General features: G+C 47.0%; 1 protein-coding gene across 5 annotated transcripts in view; it reads right to left on the reverse strand.

The window, feature by feature from the left end:
• LOC134347255 (FYN-binding protein 1) overlaps nt 1-22825 on the reverse strand; it is a 253395-nt gene that overhangs the window by 126703 nt on the left and 103867 nt on the right. For all 5 annotated transcript variants that reach the window (XM_063049617.1, XM_063049616.1, XM_063049618.1 and 2 more), the window contains exon 3: nt 12693-12789. In XM_063049617.1, the coding sequence (XP_062905687.1) occupies nt 12693-12789 (97 nt within the window). The remainder of the gene's footprint in view (nt 1-12692; nt 12790-22825) is intronic.

A 22825-nucleotide genomic window follows, 5' to 3' on the forward strand; every position in this document is an offset into this window, starting at 1 on the left:
TTCCTTAACTCTACTCACAAAGATTCTACAAACTCCAATCCTATGTCGCCACTTTTTAAGGATTTGTTTTCATTAATTCCAACAGAGCTACCCCACCCCCTCTGCCTGTCTGCCTGTCCTTTCGATATAACTTGTACCCTTGGATGTTAAGCTCCCAACTATGATCTTCTTTCAGCTATGACTCAGTGATGTCCACAACGTCATACCTGCCAAATGTGCTACAAGATCATCTACCTTATTCCACATTCTGCATGCATTCAAATTTAAAACCTTCAGACTTGCTTCCATCACCCCTATTCATCTCGTCCCCGTTACACTGACTGCAATCTTGCCCTATCATTTGCCTGTCCTTCCTGACAGTCTCACTACACACCGCCTCTGCTCGTGCACCACCTGCCACATCCTTAGCCCGATCACTTCGGTTCCCATCCCCCTCCCAAGTTAGTTTAAACCTCCCCAACAGCTCTAGCAAACCTGCCCACAGGATATTGCCTTGCCCTAGTTCAGGTGTAACCCATCCCTTTCGTTCAGGTCGTATCTTCCCCAGAAGAGAGCACAATGATCCAGAATCATTGCACGTTGGTTGTTTGTCAGTCTTTGTGTGTAGTTTTTCACGGATTATTGGATTGCATTGTTCTACTGCAAGAACAATACATTAAAGTGAATCTCAAGGTAGTATATGGTGATATAATTCACTTTGAACTTTGGGATACTTATGGATTAATTGAGCTAATGAAGAAGTAAAATTCTCCAAGCCATCATTTGATAGTCTACAGAAAGTGCTGGATGTAGTCCAGTCCATACATGCAAAGCCCTCCCCACCACAGAGCACACTTACAAGAGGCTGAGGCAGGACGTATACTCTGTGCACGTTTACGTGGAACGCAGTGACAAGAAAGCAGCAAAGACCCCACCATTCAGGCTATGAGATAGGGGAAAGTGAGGCTGGGGATTGGGGGAATGCAATGGTGGGGAAGAGGGGAGGGAGTGTGTAGAATATGAGTTTGGTTATGAAGGATCCAGGCCTTAGATCCCACACCACCAGGTTCAGCAACAGTTAGAACTCTACAATCATCAGGCTCCTGAACCAGCGTGGATGACTTCACTCACCCCAACAATGAACTGATTCCATAACCTACAGACTCACTTTCGTTACAACTCGTTCTCAGTAATATTTTTATTTACATTCCTTGTCCTCTTTTGCACATTGGTTAGCTTTTTTTCATAAATTCTGTTGTATTTCTTTATTTTCCTGTAAATGCCTGCAAGAAAATGAATCTCAGGGTAGTATATGGTAACATACACTCTTTATTAGGTACACCTGCTTGTTGATACAAATATCTAATTAACTAATCATGTGGCATCATCTCAATGAATAAAAGACCATCAGCCCGGAAGACATAGGAGCAGAATTAGGCTGTTTGGCCCATAGAGTCTGCTCTGCCATTCAATCATGGCTGATTCTTTTTTCCCATCCTCAGCTCCACTCCCTGACCTTCTCCCTGTTACCTTTGATGCCATGTCCAATCAAGAACATATCAATCTCTGCCCTAAATACACCCAACGACCTGGCCTCCACAGCTGCCTGGAGTAACAAATTCACCACCCTTTGGCTAAAGAAATTTCTCTACGTCTCTGTTTTAAATGGGCGACCCTCTATCCTGAGGCTGTGCCCTCTTGTCCTAGACTCTCCCACCATGGGAAACATCCTTTCCACATCTACTCTGTCCAGAGCTTTCAACATTTGAAACGTTTCAATGAGATTCCCCGTCATCCTTCAGGCCCAGAGTCATCAAACATTCCTCAAATGATAACACTTTAATTTCCAGAATCATCCTTGTGAACCTACTCTGAACCCTATCCAATGCCAGCACATCTTTTCTTAGATACAGAGCCCAAAACTGTCCACAATACTAAAGGTGAGGCCTCACCAGTACCTTATAAAGCCTCAGCATCATATCCCTGCCCTTGTATTCAAGCCCTTTTGAAATGAATGCTAACATTGCATTTGCCTTCCTCACCACCAATTCAACCCGCAAGTTAATCTTTAGGGTGTTCTGCACAAGGACTCCCAACGCCCTTTGCATCTCAGATTTTTGGATTTTCTCCCCGTTTAGAAAATAGTCCGCACATTTATTTCTACTACCAAAGTGCATGACCATGCATTTTCCAACACTGTATTTATTTGTCAATTTCTTGCCCATTCTCCTAATTTGTCTAAGTCCTTCTGCAGCCTTCCTGTTTCCTCAACTCTACCTGCCCTTCCACCAATATTCATATCATCTGCAAACTTGTTAATAAAGCCATTTATTCCAACAACTAAATCACTGATATACAGAATAAAAAAAAGGTCCCAACACTGACCCCTGCGGAACACCACTAGTCACTGGCAGTCAAACAGAAAAGGATCCTTTTATTCCCACTTGCTAACTCCTACCAATCAGCCAATGCTCTAACCACGCTAACAACTTTCCTGTAATACCATGGGCTTTTAACTTTGTAAGCAGTCTCGTGTGCAGCACCTTGTCAAAGGCTTCTGAAAATCAAAATACACAAATTCCACTGCATCCCATTTATCTATCCTACTTGTAATCTCATCAAAGAATTCCAACGGGTTTGTCAGGAAAGATTTTCCCTTAAGGAAACCATGCTGATTTTGTTCTTTCTTGTCCTGTGTCACCAAGTACTCCATAACCTCATCCTTAGCAATTGAATCGAACATCGTCCCAACCACTGAGGTCAGACTAACTGGTCTATAATTTCCTGTCTGCTGCCTTCCTCCTTTCTTAAAGAGCGGAGTGACATTTGCAATTTTCCAGTCCTCCGGAACCATGCCAGAGTCCAATGATTTTTGAAAGATCATTTCTAATGCCACCACAATCTCTACCGCTGCCTCTTTCAGAACCCTAGGGTGCAGTTCATCTGGTCTGGCTGACTTATGTACCTTTAGGTCTTTCATCTTTTTGAGCACCTTCTCCCTTGTAACAGTAACTGCACTCACTTCTCTTCCTTCACACACTACAACATCTGGCACACTGCTCGTGTCTTCCACATGATGCAAAATACTCATTTAGTTCACCTGACATCTCCTTGTCCCCCATTGTTATTTCTCTGACCTCATTTTCTAGTGGTCTTATATCCACTCTCATCTCTCTTTTATTTTTATATACTTGAAAAGTTTTTATTATCCACTTTGATGTTGTTTGCTAACTTGCTTTCATATTTCATCTTTTCCCTCCTAATGATTCTTTTAGTTGCTTTTGTAGGTGATTAAAAGCTTCCCAATCCTCTATCTTCTTGCTAATTTTTGCTTTCTTGTACGCCCTCTCTTTTGCTTTCGCATTAGCTTTGACTTCCCTTGTCAGCCACGGTTGTAATATTTTGCCATTTGAGTATTCCTTTGTTTTTGGAACACATCTATCCTGTACCTTCCTCATTTTCCCCAGAAACTCACACCACTGCTACACTGCTGTCATCCCTGCCAGCACCTGCTTCCGAGCTACTTTAGTGAACTCCTCTCTCATACCACTGTAATTTCCTTTACTCCACTGAAATACTGCTCCCTATTAAATTTCAAGTGAAACTCAGTCATATTGATTTCACTGCCTCTGAAGGGTTCCTTTACCTTAAGCTCCCTAGCTGCCTTCTGCACCTATTGTCTGCCTCTGGTTCATTACATAACATGCAATCCATTATAGCTGATCCCCTAGTAGGCTCTAAAAAGCTATCTCATAAGAATTCAACAAATTCACTCTCTTAGGATCCATTATCAACCTAATTTTCCCAGTTGACCTGCATGTTAAAACTCCCATGAATATAGTAACATTGCCCTTTTGACACGCCTTGTCTATTTCCCATTGTCTATTTCCCATTCCCACATCCCAGCTACTGCCTGGAGGCCTGTACATAACTGCAATCAGGTTCCTTTCACTCTTGCAGTTTCTTAACTCAACACTCAAGAATTCAACATCTTCCGATCCTATGTCACAAATTTCTGATGATTTGATGCAATTCCTTACCAGCAGAGGCACGCCACCCCCTCAGTCTACCTTCCTGTCCCTCTGATACAAAGTGTAGCCTTGGACATGGTCACACCAGACATCAGAATGAGAAGGAAATGAGATCGAAGTGACTTTGATCATGGAATGTTTGATGGTACCAGATGGGGTGGTTTGAGTATCTCAGAAACTGATCTCCTGGGATTTTCACATACTACAGTTGCCAGAATTTACAGAGAATGGTGCAAAAAACAAAAAAAAAATCCAGTGAGTGGCAGTTCAATGGGCACAATTGTTTTGTTAATGAGAGAGGTCAGAGGTGGATGGTCAGACTGGTTCAAGCTGACTGGGAGGTGACAGCAACTCAAAGAACCAGGCGTTACAACAGTGGTGTACAGAAGAGCATCTCTGAACGCACAACAGATTGAAACTTGAAGTGGATGGGCTCCAGCAGCAGAAGACCATGAATATGCACTCAGGGGCCACTTGATTAGGTACAGAAGGGATCAAATAAAGTGGTCATTGTGTATACCTGTACTTTGATAATAAATTTAATTTGCCCATAACTTTGTAAAAGGACTTGAAAACATGCAGGACTCTCTCTTGGTCACATGGTCTGGACACTGAGGATCCTCTAGGCTTAGTTCCCATCCACTTTAAGGAAAAGCGTACCACAACGATCGCTTCCGTGGAATCGTTCTTCATTCTCAGGTAGGTTTGCAAACGTCGACAGGACACCCTACAGAGAGTCCGTCTGCTGAGTTTCTGTGCGGTGTACCATGAAAACCTCAGTGACCTTTCACATCCTGTCCTCAGCTTGGTCTGACATAACCCTGCACTCTGGGTCCATCTAGTTGTGTTCACCCGGTTTGTGCTGTTGTCGAGCACTTAGGGAAGCCCAGGCTGCTGACGTATTATATAAAACTGTTCCGTACACAAACGGCCATTATCTATCCCTAACCCAATTCACGCATTCGTTATGTGCCGTGTCGTATAATGTGGGTGATCAGGGTCTATCCTTCACCATGGTTGTTCTTGGCAAATTTTTTTATGGAAGTGGTTTGCCATTGCCTTTGACTGGGCAGTGTCTTTACAAGATGGGTGATGCCAGCCATGATCAATACTCTTCAGAGATGGTCTGCCTGGTGTCAGTGGTCGCATCACCAGGACTTGTGATCTGCGCCGGCTTCCCGTACGACCATCCACCACCTGCGCCCACGGCTTCACGTGACCCTGATCGGGGGCTAAGCAGGTGCTCCACCTCGCCCAAGGGTGACCTGTAGGCTAGCGGAGGGAAGGAGTGCCTTACACCTCCTTTGGTAGAGACGTATCTCCACCCTAACGCCCAGTTCACCTGCTCAAATTCTGGCATGGAAAGCTGGTCAGCAGTGCTGGTAGTGTTAAGGGGTGGCTAGCATCACAGGCGGGAGCCTGTACTTTCAGATTCTCAGGAATCCTGCTTGCATGTGTCACAAAGAGTGTTGTTGAGGTTGCGAGGACCAGGTCCCAATGGTCCAAACTCGTACATGCGACAGCCAAGGAAGCTCAGTATCGTCTCAGAAATTACAGAACTTGGCATGTCCACTTTGACCCTCACCAATTGTTCTTGACGCATCACAGCTCAGTACAGCAACAGCAGAGAGTTGTGGATGCAGCTCAGCGCACAGCGGAAACCAGCCTCCCCCGGTAAGGCAGCCAGCACAAGCAAAGATCCCCCACCCACCCCTGAAATTCTCTCTTCTCCCCTCTCTCATCAGGCAGTAGATACAAAAGCATGAAAGCGTGTACCACCAGGCTCAGAGACAGTCCCTACTCTGCTGTTACAAGACTATTGAATAGTCCCCTAGTACGATAAGTTGACCTCACAGTCTATCTCGTTTTGATCTTGCACCTTATTGTCTACCCGCACTGCACTTTCTCAGTAGCTCTTAGATCTTACTAGGCACTCTGTTATTGTTTTACCTTGTTTTACTGAAATGCATCAATCTGCAACTCAATACATTGATTTGCAACTTGCTTACCAGTCGCACCCAGACAGTCAGAGTAGGCAACCCCCCTGACCTTGAATACCGGTGCGCCGCAGGGATGTGGACTGAGCCCATGCCTTCACACTCCCTTCACCCATGCCCCTGCCCATACCCATGACCATGCCCCTGCCCATACCCATGACTATGCCCCTGCCCCTGCCCGTACCCATGACCATACCCCTGCCCATGACCATGCCCATGACCATGCCTATGCCCCTGCCTGTACCCATGACCATACCCCTGCCCATGACCATGCCCATGCCCCTGCCCGTACCCATGACCATGCCCCTGCCTGTACCCATGACCATGCCCCTGCCCATGACCATGCCTATGCCCCTGCCCATACCCATGACCATGCCCCTGCCCGTACCCATGACCATACCCCTGCCCATGACCATACCCATACCCCTGCCCATGACCATACCCCTGCCCGTACCCAATGACCCTGCCCGTACCCATGACCATACCCCTGCCCATGACCATGACCATGACCCTGCCCATACCCATGACCATGCCCATGCTCCTGTCCCTGCCCATACATATGCCCCTGCCCCTGCCCATACCATGCCCCTGTCCCTGCCCATACACATGACCATGCCCCTGCCCATACCCATGACCATGCCCCTGCCCATACCCATGATCATGCCCCTGCCCATACCCATGCCCCTGTCCATACACATGACCATGCCCCTGCCCATACATATGCCCCTGCCCATACCCATGACCATGCCCCTGCCCCTGCCCATACCCATGCCCCTGCCCATACCCATGACCATGCCCCTGCTCATACCCATGACCATGCCCCTGCCCATACCCATGCCCCTGTCCCTGCCCATACACATGACCATGCCCCTGCCCATACACATGACCATGCCCCTGCCCATGACCATGCCCCTGCCCATACCCCTGCCCATACCCATGACCATGCCCCTGCTCATACCCATGCCCCTGTCCCTGCCCATACACATACCCATGCCCCTGCCCATACCACCAACTCCATCATCAGATTTGCAGATGACTCCACAGCGACTGGATTCATTACAAATAACAACAGGCCAGCAGAGAGGAGGTGCAATCACCATCGCCTTTCACTCAACATAATAAAAAAATCAAAGGATTGACTGTCAACTTCAGGACATCAAGAAGGTGTGAACAAGCTCCACGACTCACAAATGGTGAAGCAGTAGAGAGGGTCTCCAGCTCTAAGCTCTTGGGAGTGAACATCAGCGAGGAGCTCTCTCTGACCACCGACACCTGCCAGACAGCAGGGAAGGCTCAGTAGTGCCCGTACTACCTTAGAGTTTAAAGAGAGCAAATCCGCCCCAAAAGCTGCTGGTAAACTTACACCAATGTGTAACTGAGAGCTTACAGACCTACAGCATGGCAGTATGGTACACCAACTGCAACAGGGTCGACCGGAAAGCCCTTCAGCGAGTGATAGCAATACAACTACCAAAATATGGAAACCATCTCGTCAGCTCTCTCATAGGGACCAGCCTCTGTAGTAACCAAGACAACATCAAGGAGCTGTGCTTCAGGGAGGCAGGTGATCCCGGCCGTGATCAATACCCTTCAGAGATGTCAGTGGTCACATAAACAGGACTTGTGATCTGCACCGGCTGCTCATATGACCATCCACCACCTGCCCTGGATTCACGTGGCCCTGATTCAGCGTCGGGGGGGGGGGTGTGTTACACCTCAGTCAAGGGTGACCTGCAGGCTAGCGGAGGGAAGGAGCACCCTACACCTCCTTTGGTAGAGACGTATCTCCACCCCGCCAACTCTGGTGTAACTGTCAAATACTAGAGCTGATAAGTTTAAGGTGAGAGGGGAAGGAGATGTGCGAGGTAAGTTGTTTTTTTTAAACACAGAGTATTGGGAGCCGAGAATGGGCTGTCAGTTGGTGGTGGTGGAGGTAGCTATGATAGTGGTGGTGTTTTAGAGGGACTTAGATTGACAACGGAGCAGGCAGGCAATGGAATAATGTGGCTCATTCAGGCAGATGGAATTAGTTTGGATAAACAACATGGTTGGCATTTACTTTGAGGTCTGAAGGGCCTGCTTCTGTGCTGTACTGCTCTATGTTCTATATGTACATAGATGTATGTCAATGATTGGGACTATGGTATTAATGGATTTGTGGCTATATTTGCTGATAATACAAAGATAGGAGGAGGAGCGGGAACTGTTGAGGAAACAGAGAGCCTGCAGAGAGACGTAGATAGTTTAGGGGAATGGGCAAAGAAGTTGTAAAGAAACACAATGTTGGGAAGTGTATGGTCATGCATTTTGGTGGAAGAAATAAACGGGTAGACGATTATGTAGAATTCAAAACGCAGAGATGCAAAGGGACTTGGGAGATCTTGTGCAAGGTACCCTAAAGGTTAACCTCCAGTTTGAGTGGGTTGTGAAGAAGGTGAATGCAATATTGGCATTCATTTCTAGAGGTATAGAGTGTAAGAGCAGGGATGTGGTGTTGAGGCTCTGTGAGGCACTTGTGAGACCACACAGAGTATTGTGTGCAGTTTTGGGCTCCTTATTTTAGAAAGGATATACTGACATTGGAAAGGGTTCAGAGAAGATTCACGAGAATGATTCCAGGAATGAGAGGGTTACTGTATGAGGAATGTCTGGCAGCTCTTGGGCTGTATTCCCTGGAGTTCAGGAGAATGAGGGGGGATCTCACAGAAACATTCCAAATGTTAAAAGGCCTGAACAGATTAGATATGGCAAAGTTATTTCCCATGGCGGGGGAGTCTAGGACAAGAGGGCACGTCTTCATCTCAGTCCTTTTAGAACTGAGATGTGGAGAAATTACTTTAATTAGAGGGTGGTAAATCTGTGGAATTTGTTGCCATGAGTGGCTGTGGAGGCCAAATCATTGGATGCATTTAAGGCAGAAATAGATAGGTTCTTGATTAGCCAGGGCGTCAAAGGGTACAAGGAGAAGGCAGGGTAGTGGGGATGACTGGAAGAATTGGATCAGCCCATGACTGAATGGAGGAGCAGACCCGGTGGGTCGAATGGCCTACTTCTGCTCCTATATCTCAAGGTCTTACGGTCTATATTCAATGCCCTCTGGTACTTGACATTTCTTCCTCAGTGGGGGTGGAGGGGGGAAAGACTCTGATTGTCTACAAGCACAAGGGAAAATCCACAGATGCTGGAGATCCAGAGCAACACACACAAAATGCTGGAGGAATTCAGCAGGTCAGGCAGCGTCTATTGGGTTAAGACTTCTCTTCAGGACTGGAAAGGAAGGTGGAAGATGCTAGAATAAAAAGATGGGTGGGGGGAGGGGAAGGAGAATAGGTAGAAGGTGATAGGTGAAGCCAGCTGGGTGGAAAAGGTAGGAGAAGAGTGGATCATAGGAGAAAGGGAAGGAGGAGGGGACCCAGGGTGAGGTGATAGGCAGGTGAGGGGAAGAGGTAAGATTGTTATCTGAATCTTGACTCTATCTAAGCCTCTTACAATTTTATAATCTTCTATCAGGTCTCCACTGTCATTCCAAAGAAAACAGCAGAGATTTGTCCACTTCCTCCTTTATCGTTCATACTCTGCAATCTAGGCAGCATTCCAGTACGCCTTCTCTGCACCTTCTGCAAGGCCTCTATATTCTTCCTGTAATAGGCTGACTATGAGGGCAGATAAAGCAGAACTGTGGCTTATATTAGTTGATGAAGTTTAAAAAAATCAGGGTTTCATAACTGGCATCAGAGAATGCTAAATTAGAAACGTTGGGTAGAAGTTCTATAAGATACACCACAAATGGAGAAATGCATTAGCCAGTAATTGTTCAAAATAACATTTATTATCAGAATACATACAAGTCACCACATACAACCCTGAGATTCTTTTTCTGTGGATATACTTAACAAATCTATAGAACAGTAAACAGCAAACATCAGGAACTGTGAACCGTAAACAAACTGTACAAATGCAGGTATAAATAAATAGCAATAAATAACGAGCATGAAAACAATATAACAGAGTCGTTAAGTGAACGTAGTTATCCTCTTTTGTTCAACAGCCTGATAGTTGAGGGGTAGTAACTGTTCTTGAACCTGGTGGTGTGAATCCTGAGGCTCCTGTACCTTCTACCTGATGGCAGCAGCGAGACAAGAGCATGGCCTGGGTGGTGAGGATCTCTGATGATGAATGCAGTTTCATGTAGACGTGCTCAACGGTTGGGATGACTTTCCACGTGATATAAGGGGCTGAATTCACTACCTTTTGTAGAATTTTCTGTTCAAATGCATTGATGTTCCCATACCAGGCCATAATGCAGCCAGTCAGCAGTCTTTCCACCACACATCTGTAGAAGTTTGACAGGGTTTTTGACGTCATGGCGAATCTCTGCAGACTCCTGAGGAAGTGAAGGCGCTGTTGTGCTTTCTTCGCAATTATATTTATATGGTGGGTCCAGGACAGGTCCTCTGAGATAGTAACACCCAGGAATTACTGACCCTCTCTTTCCATCTGATCCTCTGATGATTATTAGCTCATGGACCTCTGGTTACCCTCTCCTGGAGTCTACAATCAGTTCCTTGGTCTTGCGGACATTGAGTGAGATGTTGTTGTTATGACACCACTCAGACAAGTTTTCAATCTCCCTCCTGAATGCTGATTCATCACCACCGTTGATACAGCCCACAACGGTGGTGTCATCAGCACACTTGTGTTGTGTTGTGTTGGAGCTGTGCTTAGCCAAACAATAATTGGTGTAAAGTGTGTAGCCGTGTAATTGTGCATAGGTATGATTGCATGTGTTTGTGTGTGTATGTGTGTCTGCAGTGTAATTGTGCATAGGTATAATTGCGTGTGTTTGTGTCTGCACGTGTGTCTGTTGTGTATGTGAGGCCCTCCGTTGGTCAGGGTTAACCATGGATCCTCGCTCTCTATGTGATACACAAGCCAGGGCAGTACGATATGGAGAGCAAGCTGTTGTCCGTGCAGCAGACTCCCCCTCTCCACACAGCTGATGAATCCAAAAGGATGGCAGAGACTGATACAATTCTGCACCAGCAGCGTCGCAGGAGCTGCCAGTCTTCATTGAACTGCCTTACCAACTCCAGCCCTGGAGTTTGCTCTCAAAGCCTTCCCCTTGAGTGGGTATAGCCACAAGTCAGCACAGGTCTGTGATCAGAGTTTTCCTTCTCCTGGATGTGCTGACGAGCCCCATCTGCTCAAAGCTGTGTATATCACACAAATACACAGCACCTCGATGCAGTCACGAAGATGGCAAGCCGATGGCTCCAACTCTCCAGCAGTCCTGAGGAGATTCAGCCTGTGGACAAGCACTCAATTTCCGTAGCTGTAAGTGGAGAACATTCCGACTGGTTACATCACCAGCTGGGATGGAGTCTCCAGTGCACAGGATCGCAAGAGGCTGAAGAGGGTTGTAGGCTCCATCAAAAGCACAATCCTGCCCACCATCGAGGAGATCTTTAAAAGGTGATGAGTCAAGAAGGCAGAATTCATCATTAAGGACCCCCATCACCAGGGAGGAGGCACAGGAGCCTGAAGACACACACTCAAATGTTTCAGGAACAACTTCTTCCCCTCCACCATCAGATTTCTGAATGGTCCATGAAGACTACCTCACTATTCCTCTATTTGCATGACCTATTTACTTTTGTAGTTTACAGTAAACTTAAGTTTTTACACTGCACTGCTGTTGTTAAACAAATTTCAGTCATATAAGATAGTGGTAATGAATCTGATTCTCTGTGAGTGGGCCCGTGTGTGCGCGTGTCTGTGTGCGTGTGAGTGTATGTGTGCATATACCCCGATGCATCTGAATAAGAGAATGAGCAACGTATCAAGGACGAGTGGAGCACTACTGACGTATTAGAGACAGTGGTGATATATCAGAGACACGTGGTGATATATCAGTGATGTTTCCATCTTTGAACCCTGTTTCCATCCAGGGGGTCAGTGTGGACATGTTGGAGGATTACAAATACCTGGGGATACGAATTGACAATAAACTGGACTGGTCAAAGAACACCGAGGCTGTCTACAAGAAGGGTCAGAGCCATCTCTATTTCCTGAGGAGACTGAGGTCCTTTAACATCTGCTGGACGATGCTGAGGATGTTCTACGAGTCTGTGGTGGCCAGTGCTATCATGTTTGCTGTTGTGTGCTGGGGCAGCAGGCTGAGGGTAGCAGACACCAACAGAATCAACAAACTCATTCGTAAGGCCAGTGATGTTGTGGGGATGGAACTGGACTCTCTGACGGTGGTGTCTGAAAAGAGGATGCTGTCTAAGTTGCATGCCATCTTGGACAATGTCTCCCATCCACTACATAATGTACTGGGTAGGCACAGGAGTACATTCAGCCAGAGACTCATTCCACCGAGATGCAACACACAGCGTCATAGGAAGTCATTCCTGCCTGTGGCCATCAAACTTTACAACTCCTCCCTTGGAGGGTCAGACACCCTGAGCCAATAGGCTGGTCCTGGACTTATTTCGCGGCATAATTTACATATTACTATTTAACTATTTATGGTTTTATTACTATTTAATTATTTATGGTGCAACTGATCCCCCGGGATCAATAAAGTATGACTATGACTACTATGTCATGGTGACACAGTGGTGATAACTCTCGGTTTCTGATCCCCTGTGTGAACAGTGAACAGAAACAGCAGCTTACTCACATGATTTCAGGTGGTTTGTTGCCGACAGACCGAGGAGGCAGGTTGGGTACAGGGAACCCTGGTGTAGGCGGCGGTTTAACCGCATCTCGGCTGGAACCTGCAAGAAAATAAAAGAAAATCCATGTCAGGTCACGGGCAGAGCGTAGGGAATCATCGCACCGGGACATCGGAGACGAGGGGAGTGTCAGCGCAGGCACGTAGCAGCGGTTACAGTAAGGGTTAAGAACACACAACGATTAAGTTCCAGAGGGCCGTAGTGTAGTGGCTGGTGCAACGCTATTACAGCTCGGAGTGGCAGAGTTCAACTCAGGTCCCGTCTGTACCTTCTTCCTGTGAGCACATGGGTTTCTAGTCCAAAAACACATCGGTTCGTAGGTCAATCGGTCTTTGTAAACGGTCCTGTGATTGGACCAGGGTTAATTGGTGGACGGTGCGGCCCGTTCTGCGCTGCATCTCCAAATAAATATAAAGGAACTCAGTAGGTGGGGCAGCAACTAAGGAGGGGAATAAACAATCAACGTTTCAGGACACACCAGTCCTGATGAAGGGTCTTGGCTCAAACCATCCACTGCTTACTACCCTCCATAGATGGTGCCTGACCTACTGAGTTCCTCCAGAGGGAGCGAGTGAGTGTGAGTGTGTGTACGTGTGTGAGTATGAGCATGTAAGAGCATGTGAGAGCGTGTGAGCATGGGTGATTGCGTGCGTGAGAGTGTGTTGTTGAAGATTTTCAGCAGCTGCAGAATCTCTTGGGTTAGATTAGGAGTTACACTCACAACACGCTGGAGGAACTCAGCAGGTCGGGCAGCATCCGTGGAAACGATCAGTCGACGTTTTGGGCCAGAACCCTTCGTCAGGACTTTTCTCCGCCAGATTAGGAGTTACTTTGGTGTTTAATTGCCCGTGGAGGCAGAGGGGAATTTGAGTGGGGTATTTCCAAGCTGAATGAGAACGAAGGACCAGGAAAGTGAGTTCTGGCACTGTACTTCTCTTCCTGGCCTGCTTACAGTGCAGACGTACTCTTCCCTTCCACAGCAGAGCTCGGCACGTCACAGAAACAAGCTCCCCTCCATGGACTCTGTCTCAATGGTGTGATCTGTGTTTACAGAAAAGGGATCCGTATGCTCCACGACCGCTGGACTAAGTGTGTAAATATAGGAGGGGACTATGTTGAAAAATAAATGTGTTAGGTTTTCTAAAATTGACTCCTTCTACCTTAGGCCACAAACTTATCAATCACCCCTCGTACGTCACCATATACCACGTTGAGATTCTTTTTCTTGTGGGCATTTACAGGTGTTAGGTAAATTGAAGGAATTAAAGGCAGATAAATCCCCCGGGTCAGATGGTCTGCATCCTAGAGTGCTTAACGAAGTAGTCCAAGAAATAGTGGATGCATTAGTGATAATTTTTAAAAACTCGTTAGATTCTGGACTAGTTCCTGAGGATTGGAGGGTGGCTAATGTAACTCCACTTTTTAAAAAAGGAGGGAGAGAGAAACCGGGGAATTATAGACCGGTTAGCCTAACGTCGGTGGTGGGGAAACTGCTGGAGTCAGTTATCAAAGATGTGATAACAGCACATTTGGAAAGCGGTGAAATCATCGGACAAAGTCAGCATGGATTTGTGAAAGGAAAATCATGTCTGACGAATCTCATAGAATTTTTTGAGGATGTAACTAGTAGAGTGGATAGGGGAGAACCAGTGGATGTGGTATATTTGGATTTTCAAAAGGCTTTTGACAAGGTCCCACACAGGAGATTAGTGTGCAAACTTAAAGCACACGGTATTGGGGGTAAGGTATTGGTGTGGGTGGAGAATTGGTTGGCAGACAGGAAGCAAAGAATGGGAATAAACGGGACCTTCTCAGAATGGCAGGCAGTGACTAGTGGGGTACCGCAAGGCTCAGTGCTGGGACCCCAGTTGTTTACAATATATATTAATGACTTGGATGAGGGAATTAAATGCAGCATCTCCAAGTTTGCGGATGACACGAAGCTGGGTGGCAGTGTTAGCAGTGAGGAGGATGCTAAGAGGATGCAGGGTGACTTGGATAGGTTGGGTGAGTGGGCAAATTCATGGCAGATGCAATTTAATGTGGATAAATGTGAAGTTATCCACTTTGGTGGCAAAAATAGGAAAACAGATTATTATCTGAATGGTGGCCGATTAGGAAAAGGGGTGGTGCAACGAGACCTGGGTGTCATTATACACCAGTCATTGAAAGTGGGCATGCAGGTACAGCAGGCGGTGAAAAAGGCGAATGGTATGCTGGCATTTATAGCGAGAGGATTCGAATACAGGAGCAGGGAGGTACTACTGCAGTTGTACAAGGCCTTGGTGAGACCACACCTGGAGTATTGTGTGCAGTTTTGGTCCCCTAATCTGAGGAAAGACATCCTTGCCATAGAGGGAGTACAAAGAAGGTTCACCAGATTGATTCCTGCGATGGCAGGACTTTCATATGAAGAAAGACTGGATGAACTAGGTTTATACTCGTTGGAATTTAGAAGATTGAGGGGGGATCTGATTGAAACGTATAAGATCCTAAAGGGATTGGACAGGCTAGATGCAGGAAGATTGTTCCCGATGTTGGGGAAGTCCAGAACGAGGGGTCACAGTTTGAGGATAAAGGGGAAGCCTTTTAGGACTGAGATTAGGAAAAACTTCTTCACACAGAGAGTGGTGAATCTGTGGAATTCTCTGCCACAGGAAACAGTTGAGGCCAGTTCATTGGCTATATTTAAGAGGGAGTTAGATATGGCCCTTGTGGCTACGGGGATCAGGGGGTATGGAGGGAAGGCTGGTGCAGGGTTCTGAGTTGGATGATCAGCCATGATCATAATAAATGGCGGTGCAGGCTCGAAGGGCCGAATGGCCTACTCCTGCACCTATTTTCTATGTTTCTATGTAATATATGAATAACCGTACCTAGCAAAGATTGACAAACAGCCAGTGTGCAAAAGAGGACAAATCTTGCCACTAGACAAAAAAAGAAAATAAATAATACCAAGAACATGAGTTACAAAGAGTCCTTCAAAGTGAGTCTGAGTCAATTCACTGTTGAGCTGATTGAAGTCATCCATAACACAAAATAATCTGCAGATGCTGTTGTCAAAGGAACACTCACAACGCGCTGGAGGAACTCAGCAGGTCAGTCAGCATCAGTTGAAAAGATTAGTTGACGTTTCGGGCCGAAACCCTTTGTCAGGACTGAAGGAAGAACTTTGGGGAAGGTTTGAAGAATGCTGGTAGTTGAAAAAAACAGTAATTTGAAAGACAAAGGGGTGGGGGGGGGAAGCAGGGAGGTGATTGGCAGGAGAACAATTGTAGAAGGAGGCGGAACTATGAGGGAGGTGATGTGAAATAGGGATAGAGGAAGGGAGGGGGAGGGAATTACCGGAAGTTGGAAAATTCTATGTTCATATCAAGGGGCTGGAGACTACCTGGACGGTATATGAGGTGTTGCTCCTCCAACCTGAGTTTAGATTCATACCAAGGGGCTGGAGACTACCTAGACTACCGCCACAACAGACAGGATCTCCTGGTAGCCACCCACTTTAACCCTGCTTCCCATTCCCATTCAGATATGTCCATACGTGGCCGCCTTTTCTCTGCCATGATGAGGCTAAACTCAGGTTGGAGGAGCAACACCTCATATACCGTCTAGGTCGTCTCCAGCCCCTTGGTATGAACACAGAATTCTCCAATTTCTGGTAATTCCCTCCCCCTCTCTTCCTCTATCCCTATTTCACATCACCTCCCTCATAGTTCCACCTCCTTCTACTACTGTGCATTGTTCTCCTGCCAATCACCTCCCTGCTTCCCCATCCCCACCCCTTTGTCTTTCAAATTACTGTTTTTTTTCAACCAGCATTCTTCAAACCCTCCCCAAAGTTCTTCCTTCAGTCCTGACGAAGGGTTTCGGCCCGAAACGTCGACTAATCTTTTCAACTGATGCTGACTGACCTGCTGAGTTCCTCCAGCGCATTGTGAGTGTTCCTTTGAAGTCATCCATGACGGTTCAGGAGCCAGACGGCAAGAATTGTTCCTGAACCTGGTGGTCTGGACCTAAGGCTGGGTAACTCTGTACCTCAGTGACAACAATAACCAACTCCAATCCCAGCTCCATTGTATGGCATGGTAACGGAGGGCTAAGGGGCCGAATGGCCTTTTCTGCTCCTGTTTCTTATGTTAAAGTTACTAGGTCATGGAATGGCTATGCGGGTGCTCAGAGTGACACACCCAAAATGCCTGAGGAACTCAGGTCAGGCAGCACCTGTGGAGATGACTAAGCAGACGATGTTTTCAGGACTGAGGAGGGGAAAGGTAAGGTGGGGGGAGGGGGATGGAGGACATGCTAGAAGAAGATCGGCGAAGCTGGGTGGGTGGGAGAGAGAGGCTGAAGTAAGAAGCTGGAAGGTGATAGGTGGAAAAAGCAGTGCTGGAGAAGAAGGAATCTGATAGGAAAGGAGAGTGGACCATGGGAGGGGTGGCTGAGGGAGGTGATAGGCAGGCGAGGAGAAGAGGTAAGAGTGGGTCAAAGTGGGGAACTGAAGAAGTGGGAAACTGAAGAAGTGGGAATTGAAAAGGGTAAAAAAAAAATTACCGGAAGTTGGAGAAATCGATGTGCATGCCATCAGGTTGGAGGCAACCTTGACGGAATAGGAGGTGTTGCTCCTCCACACCGAGGGAGGCCTCATTGTGGCAAAAGAGGAGGCCAAGGACCGACATGCCGGACTGGGAACAGGGATAGGAGTTGGAATGGTTAGTGTCAGTCGGCCTGTCACAGGTGACCACCCTCCAGAGGAGGCTGCGGAGCAGTGTGGGTTGTACTGGACTCCGCCCGTGAGGCCGGCCTGCGCAGTCTCCCCGGTAACGGCGTGGGTCAGCACTGCGGCAGCGGCCTGCAACCGAGCTGCTGGGTCTGCTGAAATCCCTCCACCGAGTTCCTCTCAGCTTGTTCCGAGCAAGCACTGGCTTGTGAAATGAGGAAGCCAGAAGGAGAAGCTAAAAAAAAGTTAAGCAAAAAAAAAACGTGAAGAGAATTGAGAAGGATAAGGGACATCAGCAGATCAACTTACAGCCATCGGGCTCCAGAACTTCACTCACCACAACACTGAACGCACTCCATAATCTACAGACTACCTTTCAAGGACTTTTCAAGGGTTTTTACAACTCATGCTCTCAGTATTATTTTTATTTGCATGATTTGTCTATTTTTGCACATTTTCAAGTGGTTAAGGCGTTTATCTAGTGACCTCAAGGTCATTAGTTCGAGCCTCAGCTGTGGCAGCATTTTTGTGTCCTTGAGCAAGGCACTTAACCACACATTGCTCTAGTGTCTGTGTGAGTGGCGCCCCACACAGACTTCCAATCTGCGCCTTGTAAGGCATGAAAATGCCCGACGCAGGCCTGTCATGGTCTGAGTCCACGTTCCCTCCCCCTTCCCCTCCCCCTCCCCTTTATTTATAAACTGCTTTTCATAGATTCTCTATTTTTCCTGTAAATGTCTGCAAGAAAATAAATCCCAAGGTAGTGTATGATTACATATATGTACTTTAATAATAAAAACAAGAGATTCTGCAGATGCTGGAAATCCAAGCAACACACTCAAGATGGCGGAGGGACTCAGCAGGTCAGGCAGCATCTACGGAAATGAATAAACAGTCGACATTTCGGGCTGAGACCCTTCTTCAGGACTGATGAAGGATCGCGGCCTGAAATGTTAACTCTTTATTCCCCTCCGTAGATGCTGCCTGACCTGCCGAGCTCCTCCAGCATCTTGTGTGTATTGCTTTGACAATCAATCTCCTTTGACATTGATTGTTGGTCTGTCTTTGTTTATGTACAGTTTTTCGTAGTTTCTATTGCATTTCATTATCTTTTCTGTAAATGTGTGTAAGGAAATGAATCTCAAGGTAGAATATGGTAACATATATAACTTAGACTGGATCGACTAGGCTTATATTCGTTGGAATTTAGAAGATTGAGGGGGGATCTGATTGAAACGTATAAAATCCTAAAGGGATTGGACAGGCTAGATGCAGGAAGATTGTTCCCGATGTTGGGGAAGTCCAGAACGAGGGGTCACAGTTTGACGATAAGGGGGAAGCCTTTTAGGACCGAGATGAGGAAAAACTTCTTCACACAGAGAGTGGTGAATCTGTGGAATTCTCTGCCACAGGAAACAGTTGAGGCCAGTTCATTGGCTATATTTAAGAGGGAGTTAGATATGGCCCTTGTGGCTAAAGGGATCAGGGGGTATGGAGGGAAGGCTGGTACAGGGTTCTGAGTTGGATGATCAGCCATGATCATACTGAATGGCGGTGCAGGCTCAAAGGGCCGAATGGCCTACTCCTGCACCTATTTTCTATGTTTCTATGTTTAGACAATACATTTACTTTAAACTTTGATCTAGTCTCTTCGTGGAATCAGCAAGTCAGACTTGACCACAACTTTTTGAGGAAGTGGTGGGTCACTGTGCTGATAGGGTTTGCATCAGCCACGTGTTACTACTGTGTAGTCTGTGCAGAGAAGCCTTCACAGCTCCTTCCGCTGTCAGCTGGGAGGACCTTAGACAAATTATGTGCGTCACAATGCTAAACGCAAGAGATTCTGGAAATCCAGAGCAGCACACACAAAATGCTGGAGGAACTCAGCAGGTCAGGGAGCATCCCTGGTTTCTCAGCCTTTCCTTTCCAGTCCTGATGAAGGGTCTCTGCCTGAAACATCGACTGGTTTATTCCGCTCTGTAGATGCTGCCTGACCTGCTGAGTCCCCGCAGCATTCTGTTTCTCAGTGCTATCCTTTTACTGTCATGGGCACAGATACAGTGAGGTGCAGCTACAGTGAAAAACTTGCTTGCAGCCACAAAAATACAGACAACACACAGACGTGGAGGATGAATAAATTGCTGAAGACAGTGACAGACCAAGACCTTAATGGTGCTGGTTCCCCTCCCCTTTATTCTGTGCTCCACTCTCCCCTCCTATCAGATTCCATCTTCCTCAGCCCTTTGTCACTTCCACCTATCACCTCCCAGCTTCTGACACCATTCCTGCTTGTCTCCCCACCTGGATCCACCAATCACCCAGCAGCTCTTGATCCACCCCTTCACTCCCATGCCAGAATCAGTGGCCTATGTTGTGTCATTTGTGGCAGCAGTACATAACAATACTATAAATTACAATAAGGCTCTCTTTAAAATTCATCCCTAATCTTCAAAGATATATAAACAAAATAAATAATTAGTGCAAAAAGCAAGCAAAACAATGAGACAGTGTTCACAGACCGTTCGGAAATCTGAGGTTGAGGGGAAGTGGTTGTTAACCCTCGATTGATTCTATTATGGTTATTATTCCGTGGATTTATTGAGTCTGCTCAGAAGGAAATCAGTCTCGGGGTTGGAGATGGTGACACACGTGTACTTTGATAATAAATTTATTTTGAACTTTGAAACACACAGTGTGTCAACGACCAACATAGTCCAAGAGTGTGCTAGGGGCAGCCCGCAAGTTTCCAGTGCCAACACAGCATGCTCACAGCTTAACAACCTGTACGCACTTGAAGTGTGGGAAGAAACCAGACCATCTGCAGGAAGCCTGCATGTTCACAGAGAGAGCATACACACTCCTTATGGGAAGAGGTGGGAATTGGAACTGTGACTGTTGGTGCTGTAAATCATTACGATAACTACTGTACTGAATAAAACTGATCCCTGGCTGTTATCCAGATCCCTCATTCACTGCCTCTACATGTGTCTGTCTGAGAATCTCTTTAGCACTGCTGTCATATCTGATTCCACCACTGGATCAATTGCGAGAATGTGGTTGTTTGATCACACAGTGAACTGACCAGGCAAGCTGCACGCGGAAGACCCCTCTCTTTCTGTGTCCGCTGTCTACTCTCTCGGCAGGCCCAGTTCACGTACCCGCAATGTAAGTTGCCCAGAGAGTACTGTGGTTAACATGACTCTGTAAAGGACCCATCATCTAACTTGTACTCCTACCCCCCTGCCCCCCTCCACCCCCTCCTTCATATTCTGGCTCCTTCCCCCTTCCTTTCCAGTCCTGCTGACGGGTTTCAGCCCAAAATGGCGGCAGTTTATTCTCCTCCACAGATGCTGCCTGACCTGCAGAGTTCCTCCAGCATTCTGCGTGTGTTGCTCTGGGTTTCCAGCACCTGCAGAATCTCTTATTACGGCTCTGTAAAAACGTTTAATTGTACAACCGCATCGTCGTTCTTGCTGAGTGTGTACCGCATCACTGCCACCTCTGGTCACATGTTCCAGGTACCCACCACTGTCAGTGTTAAATGAAAACTTCACCTGTAAGTCCTCTCACCATAACCCTGTCTTTTATGTCGTGGTTTTGCCTTGGACTTCCTGGTAAGGGAACTGTAGATACTGAGGAGAGATGGGGGAGGGCCTGGGTGAATCTGTGAACTGTTCCTACCCGCCCAGAGCTGTGTTGTTTCCAATTTTCTGCCACAACTTGTGTGAGGCTCACATACAACACAGAACACACATCGACCTGTGAGGCCATTTTTGGGGAGCTGACAACTTGGACTCCACGATCCCTCTGCTTTTCTTTATAATACTCCATGGTTTGATTTGATTCCAACTTCCTAAACTTTGCTGACTTTTCCTTTTCTTCTTGTCTAAATTCATCACCTCTCTCGACATCCAAGTTTCTTTTACCTTGCCCTCCCGACTGGAGCATACCTTTCCTGTACACCGTGTGCAAACAAGAGAAAATCCACAGATGCTGGAGATCCGAGCCACACACACACAAAATGTTGGAGGAACTCAGCAGGCCAGGCAGCATCCATGGAAAAAAAGTACAGTCGACATTTCAGGCCGAGACCCTTTGGCAGGACTTGGTGTAGTTGGTCATTAAGTATCCTCCACATATTGGACATGGGCTTGCCCAAAAACAGTTCCTTAATTTCCCCTCCCTAGTTCCTGCCTAATGGTCTCGTAATTAGCTCTGTTCTAGTTTAATGGTCCCTCTCAAGATCCATGCTTATCCTATCTATAGCCATCTTCATCCACCGAAACAAGTGCTTCACCTGCCCCTACACTCCTCCATCACTACCATTCAGGGCCCCAAACAGTCCTTCCAGGTGAGGTGATACCCATTTGAATCCCACTTCCCATTCCGATATGTCCATCCATGGCCTCCTCCACTGTCGTGATGAGGCCACACTCAGGTTGGAGGAACAACATCTTATATTCCGTTTGGGTAGCCTCCAAACTGATGGCATGAACATCGATTTCTCAAACTTCCAGTAATGCCTCCCCTCCCTGTTCACCATTTCCCATTCCCTTGTCTCTCTCTCTCTCTCTTCTGATCTCCTTGCCCACCCCTCACCTCCCTCTGGTGTCCCTCCCTCCTTTTTTCTTTCTTCCATGGCCTTGTCTCTTTCACCAATCAATTTCCCAGCTCTTTGCTTCATCCCTCCCCCCTCCCAATTTCACCTATCGCCTGGTGTTTCTCTCTCCCCGCCCGTCACCTTTCAAATCTACTCCTCAGCATTTTTTCTCCAGCCCTGCTGAAGGATTTCGGCCCGAAACGTTGACTGTACTTTTTTCCATGGATGCTGCCTGGCCTGCTGAGTTCCTCCAGCATTTCGTGTGTGCAACACAGTCTCAGGCTGTGCTGGGGGCGACCCACAAGCCTCACCGCGCTTCCGGTGCCACGGTAGACTGCTCACAATTTACTCAGCCGAAGCCACATGTCTTTGTACTGTAGGAGGAAACTGGAGCACTCAGAGAAAACCCACAAGGTCATGGGTAGAAACTTCATATTCCTCACAGACAGCGAGAGGAAATGAATCAGGGTCGCTGTCAAGCATTGCACTAACCACAACATACCATGCCAAGCTGAACCTGTACATCCTTTACAATCCACCTGTAATACTTGGTAACAGTCAGCGAGGGCTCGCAGTAATTTCCCTAGCCTTCTCAGGAAGCACTGAGCAATGCACACAAAATGCTGGCGGAACTCAGCAGGTCAGACAGCATCTATGGAGAAGAACAAATAGTCGGCATTTCGACATGACAACTTTCATCAGGACTGAGTCTGACTTGCTGAGTTCCTCCAGCAACTTGTGTGTGTTGCTCAAGATTA

Source organism: Mobula hypostoma, chromosome 5 (assembly GCF_963921235.1).
Source record: "Mobula hypostoma chromosome 5, sMobHyp1.1, whole genome shotgun sequence".
Lineage (NCBI taxonomy): Eukaryota > Metazoa > Chordata > Chondrichthyes > Myliobatiformes > Myliobatidae > Mobula > Mobula hypostoma.